This window comes from Mustela erminea, chromosome 19 (assembly GCF_009829155.1).
Source record: "Mustela erminea isolate mMusErm1 chromosome 19, mMusErm1.Pri, whole genome shotgun sequence".
Lineage (NCBI taxonomy): Eukaryota > Metazoa > Chordata > Mammalia > Carnivora > Mustelidae > Mustela > Mustela erminea.
In genome coordinates, this window is record NC_045632.1 from 10,976,180 (window position 1) to 10,986,143 (window position 9,964).

General features: G+C 54.8%; 1 protein-coding gene across 2 annotated transcripts; it reads right to left on the reverse strand.

The window, feature by feature from the left end:
- Positions 1 to 23: 23 nt before the first annotated feature.
- On the reverse strand, positions 24 to 9,957 carry SYT5 (synaptotagmin 5). Of its 2 annotated transcripts, none has more exons than XM_032325412.1 (10): positions 9,772 to 9,957; positions 8,559 to 8,682; positions 7,832 to 8,004; positions 6,157 to 6,276; positions 5,876 to 6,043; positions 5,362 to 5,529; positions 5,001 to 5,115; positions 4,611 to 4,744; positions 3,324 to 3,939; positions 24 to 177 (listed from the first exon to the last, which is right to left on the reverse strand). In XM_032325412.1, the coding sequence occupies exons 2-9, from the start codon at positions 8,635 to 8,637 to the stop codon at positions 3,739 to 3,741; spliced, it is 1,158 nt and encodes a 385-aa protein (XP_032181303.1). In that variant the 5' UTR covers positions 8,638 to 8,682; positions 9,772 to 9,957; the 3' UTR covers positions 24 to 177; positions 3,324 to 3,738. The 2 variants fall into 2 exon arrangements, with proteins under 2 accessions (XP_032181303.1, XP_032181302.1); XM_032325411.1 differs by having other exon boundaries at positions 5,001 to 5,118.
- Between the last annotated feature and the right edge of the window lie 7 nt (positions 9,958 to 9,964).

Here is a 9,964-nt window from a genome sequence, read left to right on the forward strand (position 1 = left end):
TGGGACCGGACAGCTACGAACTTTTGGCCAATGGGAGCGCTCGCGGGAGTGAAGGGCTGTGGACGCGGTTGTCATGACGACGGCGAAGGAGAAGGGGCGGAGCTGGGGGTGTTGGGGGCGGGGCCTTGGACGATCCACTTTTCTGGGATGGGTAAGTCTGGGTCGACTCAAATTGACCTAGAAAGGAACAGAATCTTGATTAATTCAAATTAAAGTGACGTCGCCTAGACCTCTGGGTCCCCTTCCCACCTCACACCGTGGTTCTACCACCCAGGCGGGAAAAGCAGCGAAGGGCTGGGGCTAGCTAACACTGGCCCCTGGTTGTTCAAGTGTCAGTAATTTCGCGACCTGGTTGTTATGCACAGTCATTACTAAAAATTGAATTGTTTTACTAATTACTAAAATTAAATTCAAATTAAATGCATTACATTAAAATAAAGGTAATATGCACTCAAAACTCATTACTTCTTATTTTACTATACTTTCCTGTTGTTGATGGTCTTAAGGTTTTTTACATTAATTGTTGTACACAAATGAAGGAAATAATATTTTAACGTAATAGTTTAAAAAGTCAAACTGGCACACTATGACCACTGACTGTCTACTTTTCTAAATAAAATTTTATGAGAATCAGGGCCAGGATTACAGTGAAGCAGAGCGGTCTAAGTGCAGAGTCAAACGCCATCTTTAAAATTTTTATATTTTATGCGTCATGGATCTCTCTTTGTGTGTGTGTTAATTTTGATTCTTATTGTATTAAAATACTATTTATCTTGATGACTGGTGGTTTAGATTGTCATCAGCTTCACCTTAAATTTTGGGACCTTCATCCTGACCCTGGGAAATACTATATTACTATATGAGAGCATACTAATAGGTATCTCCTCTCGACTCCATATTCAGTGATCACATTGGTGGCTTGAAATCAGCCACATTGTGAGTATTTACACAACGGAAATAGATTATGCAGCAGGGCTCCAGAAAATGGGTAAGGGCACATTCATGGGAGGCACACCAAGTTCTCTCTGGCTTCTGCATCTGAATTCTTTGCGTCATCCCCTCTGCTCCTCCAATTTCTGCTCTTCTGCCCTCACCCCCCACCTCCCTCCACTGCCCCTGGAAATGTCCAAGTCCAGCAGGGGGATCTCCTGCCTTCCCAGCAGAATGGCCACTGCAATCTACCCCCTGTGACTCCCATCACTTCATATTCAGACCAGATGGCAGGATCCTGGAGAATGTGGCTTTTGGTGTCAGATAAGCCTGGCTTTCTGTCTTGCCTTCACCTGCTGGCTGAGAGACCTTGCCCAGGTGACTTAACCTGTCTTCGAGGTCTATAAGGGCAGGGACTTGAGTGAGTATCTCCTCCAGCTACGCAACCTGAGACGAGTCAGTCACCCTTTCTGGGCCTCGGTTTTCAGCTCTGTAAATTAGGAAATTGGGAATAGTAACGTGCGGCTGGCAGTGAGTGGTGTGATGGACTGAAGGGGGCCATCCCCCTTCTGAGGACAGCTGTGGGCACTGGGGAGCGAAGATGAGGTTTCAGCACAGCCTGCAGGACTCACTGGCCTCCTGGCTCTCTTGAGAACACACCAAGTCTGCAACTTAGGGTGCCTTCTGCCTGGAACTCTCTTTGCCTTCATCTTTGCTTATTTTTATTGTAGTAAAATACACACAACATAAAGTTTAATAACATTTGCTATATTGACAATGTTGGGCAACCATCACCATTGTCTGGTTCCAGAACTTTCTTGTCATTCCCTAAGGACATCCTGTAGTCATTAATCAGTCACTCTCCATTTCTCTCTCTCTCTCCCTAGTCTTGCAAACCACAGATCTGCTTTTCTTCCCTCTATGGATTTGCCTATTTTGTATATTTCACACAGATGAAATCATACAATATGTGGCCTTTTGCATCTGGCTTCTTTCACTTACAATCATGCTTTCAAGTTTCATCATGTTGTAGCATGAATCAGTATAAACTTTCCTTTTTATGACTGAATAATATTCCATTGTGTTTCCTGCTCATCTTAGACAGCCTCATTCCTTCTTCTCCTTCAAAGCACAGCTCAAAATCACCTCTTTAGGAAAGCTGGCCCTGACTGCCCTTTCTAAATGATCTCAGCTCTCACTAGCTTACTGCCCAGTATGGACCACCATTTGCAATGATTTTATTCTTCTCATTTGTCTGCTCTTTTGTTGAGACACAGAATCAGGGACCCCAATGTCATCGTAACACAGAACAGAATTCGATCCCAGGAATTACAGACGGATTTCCTGGCTGTACGATCCTAGCCAGGTCATGTTACTTCTCAGCACAGTTTCCTTATTTGTCAACTGGGAATAACTATCATGTCTATTTCATGGGGTGGTTGTGAGGATCATTGTTAGCAGGAGTAGCAGAAATAGTAATAATAGTGATACCTTATGATGTTCTCATAAAAATGTCCCCTCACTCACTCACATAGGAGAAATGAACAGATCCCTTTGAAGAAATTTGTTAAATCACATAGATATTACAATCGGTGTAACTGATCAGATTTCCCTTTTCCCATTGGCTACCAGGAAGCTCAGTGCAAGTTAATGCTCTGCCCTTTCTTTAGTACATGGGGGAACCTTTTGCCTCATTTTCCACTTAACCTCCAGATCAGAGAGCTCTCTTGCCAAATTTCAAAGACCTTTGTCTACCACCTGAAATCCTGTCTGGAATGAGAGGAGGGAGGAGCAATGAAATGATCGTCTTTCCTAGACACAGATTAGGAGACAGAATTTGTTGAGGGAAGGAAGAGGTGCAACCATTGGCTTTTCCCTGCATAACTCTGTCCTTTCTCCCAGTCTCTGGGGATCTCATTCCCAGACTCTACATATCTACTTTGTTTCTAAATGACAGTAAGTCGCTTGGGGAAAATTCTGGATCTGCATCAACTTGGGGTTCCAGCATCCAACAGAAGTTGTCACCCTGAAGACCTCAGGGAAAGTAGAATGGATGAATGATGGAAGAAAGAAGGGAAGGGAGGGAAATATGGGTATGAAAATCTATGGAAGTCACGGATGCAGGAGCAAATTAAAATCATGAGTAAGTGATTCTCACGGACTCTTCACAGCAAACATACAGGAGGTATTGTTCTGACCACAATATTTTCAGAAGAAAACACCCAGGTTCGGAGGGGTGTGTGAACGAAAAAGTGAACACGTGGATGGGGGGGGGTGGTGGATGGGTCAGTTTCCCTCAGTGTATCCGCAGGATGGGCAGCCCTATCCTTGCCCTTAGGTGATCCCACCCTCTTGCCCCCCACCCCACCCTGCCCACCCCCACCAGTAAGCACCAGGTCAGGTCACCAAAGTTGCTGAGTATTTATTTGGTCCCAGGAGCGGTGCAGGAGTCCGACTAGGGACAGGAGCAGGTGATCCTGTGCAGGAAGAGGGGTGCTGGGAGCGAAGGGAGAAGAAGGCAGGGTCACTGATTGTCAAAGCAGAGAGTGGGAGCAGGGGTTGGGGGAGGCCAGATTGCTCTCCTCCCCCAGGGGTCCCTGGGGCTTCTGGATGTGTGCTGGTGGGAGAGCTGGCAAGTCACCATGATTGGCATAATGGGAGATGGGAAGGCAGGAATGGGAAGGGTTGGTGTGGGGTGGGGGTGGTTAGGGGTCAGAGAAAGCTTAAAGGTGGGCCTGGGTGTGGTTTTGGCCAGGAGTCTGAGGTCAGGGGCCGAGTCCAGGCTTGGCAAGGGGCTTGAGGTGGGGATCAGGGAGCAGGCAGTGGCCTCACTCGGTCAGGGGGCCTCAGCGAGTGCCACTGGGCAATGGGCCGCCGGGGGTTGGCCAGCATGTCTGCCCAGTGCCGCAGGCCAGCTCCCCCCACCGCTGCCCCGACAGCCACCCTCCCAATGGCCTCATTCTTGCCCAGCTTGTCATAGTCCAGCACGGTCAGCTCCACCTGGACCTTCTGGAGACAGGAAGAGCAGGGGGGAAGAGAGACAGGAGTGTTCGAGAAGGAGGCAAGGCAAGGAGGGGATCGCGTATCATTGCCAAAGAGACCCTCTCCCTAGCAGCCAGAGGTCTAGGGGGACTTGCTAGCACCCTGCGCTAAGGCCTCTCAGGGGACTCCAACGGTGCCGGGGGGTGGGAGTGGACAGAGGAGACAGTCTCTGTTAGAGGGCTGCTCTGGAGTCTTTCTTCCTCCGTGATCCCATTTCAAAGGAGATGAACCCTCAGGACCCGGTTGGTAAGGGATTGTTAGGGGCTTCCTTAGAGACTAGCCTCCTACGGAGGGCAAACAGTCAGGACTCTGAAATGGGAGGAGGGGTCAGGCCTGAGTCCTGGCTGGGCCCTCTTCCTTAAGAGTTGTGGGGAATCTTTCCCTTAGTACCCATAGTTCCTGAGCGGGACAGCACGGGTCTTGCTTGGGGGCGGAACATCCTGATCTTGCTTGGGGGCGGGGTGCCCGGGTCCTCACAAGAGGAAACTGACTTTGGAAACACAACCTCAGGGCCCCAGGACCTGGGTTCGAATGGCTGAGATGGGTTCTTCCTCCCCCTAGCAACAGGGGCTTTTAAAGGCCTGGGACCGTGTGGGGAGGGCTGCTCTGACAGGGGCTTTGGGTAGGTCCGAGCTCACCTGCACCTGGTCACAGGGCACCTCGAAACTGAAGGCCTCGTTGTAATAAGGGTTCAGAGTGTTCTTCTTGATGGTCGTTTTCTTCTTCCGCACCTTTTTGCCGCCCTGCAGCAGGTGGACCTTGACGTACGGATCTGGGCGGAGAAAGGAGTCTTAGAGGCCCCGACTGGCCAGTGCAGGGCTCATGTTGAGGAGGTGCTTCTTCGGAAGAGCACAGAGACACCCTGTGTACCCTGAGGGCTCTCTCCATGCCCACAGCAAAGCTACACCTCCCAGGCAGTCTGGGCCCCTCTCCACCAGGGACGCTCGGGACTCAGAAACTGCGAGAAGCTTTGCTCCAGAGCCTCCCTCTCCACCCGCGGCCGCACCATTTGCTTGCTCGCCACACACCTGAGAGTCCTCCCACGTCCATCTTCTTCAGGTTCTTAGCCTCCAGGACGATGACTGTGAGCTTCCCGGCCGTGGGGACGTAGCGGAGGGAGAAGCAGATGTCACCGAGTTTCTCCTGCTGGAAGACAGAGAGGGACCCCTCGCCAGAGCCCCAGCTTCACATCCATTCCCTCTCGGGCCTTTCTTCCCCACCCCCCGCCTTAGAATGTAGTGGTCCAGTGACGACCACAGCGGTGCACCCCAAGGAGGGGAGCCGCAGTTGCAAGGGCTGGAGCCCTGAGAGTCCAAGAAGCCTGTGATCTGATTGGTACGGGCGCGCGGTGGGCGGGCCCAGCGTGGGGTCGTGGCCCCGTATGCTCACCTCCTCCCGCGGAGCAGCCTGCAGCTCGCGCCAGGCCAGCACTGGCCGCCCCAGGTCCACGGAGCTCATGGGGACCCGCACCTCCCCAATGGCATCGTTGCGGGAGAAGCGATCAAAGTCGTACACCGCCATGACCAGTACCCTGCCTCCCAGCTCCACGTAGGGGACCTAGATGAGGGGCCACAGGGAAGAGAACACAAGGCGGAGAGTGGTAAGTCAGAGAGACCAGAAGTGCGGCACAGCACATCCAGGTAGAAGGCGACGACTCGGGCAGCAAGGGTCCAGGGGAACAACTGTGCGGAAGTCTCTGGAACCCAAATGGCACAAAGCAACAGCCCAGAGGTCAGCAGCGCCCCACGGGGACAATCCAGGGTCTGGTGTGATAGTCCCCAGAGCTGGAGGCTGCTACCTGAACTGTGGGCTGGCTCCAGAAAAAGTTGAAGGGGTCGCTCCCCAGTGTTCCAGGGACGGGAGGCAGGTTACCAAGCCTAGGGCACAGAGGCCAGGAGCTCACCTTGAAGGCAAAGTTCTCCCCAAAGTGTGGGTTCAGCGTCTGCCGATGCACCTTGGTCTCATGCCGCCTCCTCTTGTCTGGCAGCAGGTAGACCCGCACGTAGGGGTCGGAGGAGCCCCCCAGGTCCAAGGCTGCCAATCCCTCAGCTTGAACGATGCCCACCAGCAGCTGAAAGGTGATAAGAGGACTCTAGTCTTAGCTTCCTTCTTGGGGCCTCCCCTATAAAGGGGCTAGAACCCTCGGACCCTCCCCTCCACACCACCCCCATCCTCCACACCCACCTGGCCGCTCTGGAAATCATAATCCAGTGAGTACTGCAGTCGTCCGAGCTCATGCTTCTCAGCCACCTGCGACCCTGGCCCAGATGGTGCTGGCTCCAGCTCCTCCACTTCTGGCTGCACCTTAGGGGGCCAGGAGCAAGGGCAGGTGAACTCTTCCCCTGACCCAGAAGCCAAGGGAGACTCACTGATCCCTGAGCACTTGCTGGCTAAGCAGAGTCAGAGTTTGATTAGTGATGTCTGCCACAGGCAAGCACTAGTCCTAGTAACAGAGAGGCTTTATTTAGTCAAAATTTTATTAATGATGTCTGCTATGAGGGAGAACAGACAGGGTGACACACGCAGTGTGCTTGTCATGCCTAGACTAGAAAAGCAGGTGCTCATAGCACCTTGTTGCCTACAAGAAGGATGCAGAAGATTTATTTCACATGCAAATGGAGGTACTGGGGTTGTTGTCCAAACTGACATGTTGACTAGTGTTCTCACCACAGAAAATCACAGAGGAGGAATAGTGTCTTTACCCTGTTTGCCATTCTAAGCTAGAACACTCCTTAATCTAAGCCAGCCATTTTCAAAATTCAACGCAAATCAGAATTCCCCTGAGAAATGTGGTAAAATGCCTTCACTTCAGATTGATTCGATAGGTCTGGGGCAAGACCCAGAATTCGTGTTTCCACGAGAACCTGAGGTGAGTCTGACGCAGGTGGTCTTTAGATGTTGATGGCTTGAGGGACAGGGATGGAGGCTGGGCACCAGGACCCTAAAGGTCCTGCCTTATGGATGATCGTGACAACAGCTATTTGTTGACAAGGGAGGAGAGGAAATACTAGTTACAGACCACACACCTGAGGATCAGAGAGGGACTGTGAATTCTCCCAGGTCACAGAGCTGGGGAGTGGTTCCTCTGGGTTGGGAACCTGGGACTTCCTGGCTCCCAGGTGAGCACCGTTCCACTCTGCACTCAGACCTTGACACCCATAAGCTGTCATCTACCACTCCGGTGACCTCTGCCAACTCATGTTTCTTTCACTCTCTTGGGACTGCCACACCAGCCTCCTCCCTGGCCTCCTTGCCCCAAATCTGTCCTCCTCCTGGGTTCCAGAGGATTCATTCCAACACCCATTCCTCCCTATTCCTCGGCTGCACCTGAATCTTCTGTGGTTCCCAATTGCGCTCGTGACATGTGTACAACTGAGCTCCTCAGACACCCACTCTGGAGGGCAGCCTATTTGCCATCTGTGCCCCAGCTATTGTGAAATGCCTCAGGGTCTGGATTCCAGACCTTGAGCTACAGTGTCCTCCTCTCTGTCCTGGGCGAACTCTGAGTGTTATTTGGGTCTCAGCACAGAAGACATCTCTACTGGGAAGCATCCTTGGACTGTCCAGGCTATCAGATGGTTTTTCTGTACCCACATACGCTCTGGGTGCTCCCATCACGGGGCACATACCACCCTGTGTTGTGAATGTCTGTGTGAGGGTCTGACTTCACCACCAGAGTGGTTCTCAGGAACAGGGACTCAATCTAGCCTATCTCCAGATCCCCAGGGTCCAGGTCAGGGCTAAACACCCACAGAGATGAGCCAGTAAGGTGGGCATGGGAGGGAAGAAAGCGGGGACTGAGGCTGCTGGGCCAACGGTGCAGGACAGGGTAGGGCCAAGGGGCTGGGCCAGGCCACACCTTGTCTATGTAACTCCTGCCCAGCTCCTTCACTTCCTGAAGGTGGACCTGGGCTTGGGCCTGGCTCTTCTTGCCCAACCGCCTCCGACAACGCTTCCGGTAGACACAGAAACAGCAGCCGAACACGAGGAGGCCTGAGACCAGAACGATTGCGGCCAGGGCCCAGAGGGGTACTGCAGAGGACGTGGAGACAACACTCATTGAGGCCATAAGAAGCAAGCTGGCTGATTCAGTCCGAATTACACGCGGAAGCTGGAATCCTGGCCTTGTTTTCCCTCCGCCAGGTCTACTCCGTTTTGTTGCCCGTCTTCTTCCCACTGCTCTCACCTATAATGTGATCTGATGCCCTATTCTAGCCTGACACCATCCAGACTGTCTAGCCTGTTAATTCCACCTCCCCTTCCACCCCCGTTTCTGCTCTTCTACACCTGCCGGGTGTAGAAGTCATGCCCCTCCCCCAGCCTCAGTTTCCCTGTCTTTAAAAGAAGACAGAGGTGGACCTTCCAATTCACAGTCCCAAGAGCCCACTCCATTCCACACTCTTTGATCTGGTTCTCGATTTCCTGTCAACCTGTTCCGTTTCCATTTCACTTCATGTCAAGCCCAGGATTCCGACTACAGTGCCACCCGGATTTTCCCGCCCACCCGCCGAGTACACCTGTCCAAACCACGCCCCTGGGAATCCCAGTCGAGCTTTCCCTCCGCCCTGGCCCCGAGGCTCGCTCACCCGGGGCAGGGCCGATGCGACTCGAGTCAGGAGGCGCGTCGGGCGCTGGAGGCCCTGGGGTTGGAGGCTCCGAGAACATGACGGCGGGGTCTTACGGTCCTTTCTGCGGAGACACCCAAGAGCCCTAGCCCCCCACGCCCACCCCGTGCATTCATTGAAGCCTCCAAACAACGACGAACTCCAATTCCCATCGGCACCCTGGGCGACCGACCACATAGGACACAACCAGCAGCCGCGAGGCATGCTGGGGGTTGTAGTGTCAGCCTCCCCGCGATGGAGGACGCGCGCCAGGAGTGGGTTCCAGAACCTAGGTCCATCCCACAGGGACGCCCCCGCCCTCCAAGGCCGGAATGCCCTCCAAAGCAGGAATCCCTCCGACTTCTATCCCTTCCGTGCCCGTCCCCGCGGGCCTGAACCGGAAATGGGCCAAGGCGGGCGTGGGAACCGGGACCCTGGGTTGCCCGGAGCGACGGGCGGCAGGTTCGGGCGGGGCGGCAGCTATGAGGGGTTGCCCTGGCAACGGGCTGTTGGCAAGACAACGGGCGGGGCTGACGTACAGATGCAGAGTCCAGGCGCCGCAGGCTCGCTCCTCGCCGGGTCAGGACCCCAGCCCCTGACCCCGCGCAGAGCGAGCGTGGGGAAAGGGCGGCCTCGCGCGTAGGTGCACGCCCCCTCGGCTGGCTCCTCCCTGCACATCTGGCCCTGCGGGCGGTGACTCGGGCTCCCCGCCCTCTCCCGCCAGGGCCGAGGGCTCCCTGGTGCCACAGCCGGGGTGGGGTTGGGAGGGGGTGTGGGGGGGGGGCGCACATCCTTCCCGGCCTGCTGTCTCTCCCGCGCATCCCGAGCTCTGTCTTCACACCTGGCCTCGTGACCGCCTCGGCCTCCGCACCTCTCTCTCCACTCCCTATTTCTGTCCATTCCCCCACCCGGCTCTCGTCGCAACCCGGTCTGTGTCTCTCTTGTCCTCTGCCTGTGGTCTGGTCTGTGACTCCAGGGGTCTCCCAGTCTCGCCGCCTGCCTGCTCCGCCCTGCCTCTGCTCTTTGTCTCCACACCTGTCTCTAAATCCCGATCTCTCCATTTCAGGCTCCAGTACTCCCACTTCCTCGGTCGGTCCCTCCCCAGTGCCCTCCCGCCCCCACCCCGCACACGCCCCGTCTCTCTAGGGATGGGAATGAGGAGGGGGCTTAGGGCGGGCGTCCCAGAGGCTCCTACCTGCTCGGCGGCTGGACTGGACCCTCGCAGGAGACACCGAGGCGCCGGCCCCTCCCGGACCCCGCCCCCGCACGCGGGCGGGTGGCGCTGTCCTCGGTGCTGATCGCCCCGCTCAGTGGGGTGGGGGCGCGGCAGAGCGGAGCCGGCTCGTGAGTGCGGGTGTGTGTGTGTGTGTGTGTGTGTGTGTGTGTGC

What these genes read in the sequence shown, in the direction of transcription:
- SYT5 (XM_032325411.1), bottom strand. Translation starts at nt 8,637, where the DNA reads ATGTTCTCGGAGCCTCCAACCCCAGGGCCTCCAGCGCCCGACGCGCCT. An exon ending in TCGCATCGGCCCTGCCCCGG is followed by an intron (nt 8,005 to 8,558) that starts GTGAGCGAGCCT and finishes CGTCCTCTGCAG; the next exon opens with TACCCCTCTGGGCCCTGGCC. An exon ending in GGGAGAACTTTGCCTTCAAG is followed by an intron (nt 5,530 to 5,875) that starts GTGAGCTCCTGG and finishes CCCCTCATCTAG; the next exon opens with GTCCCCTACGTGGAGCTGGG.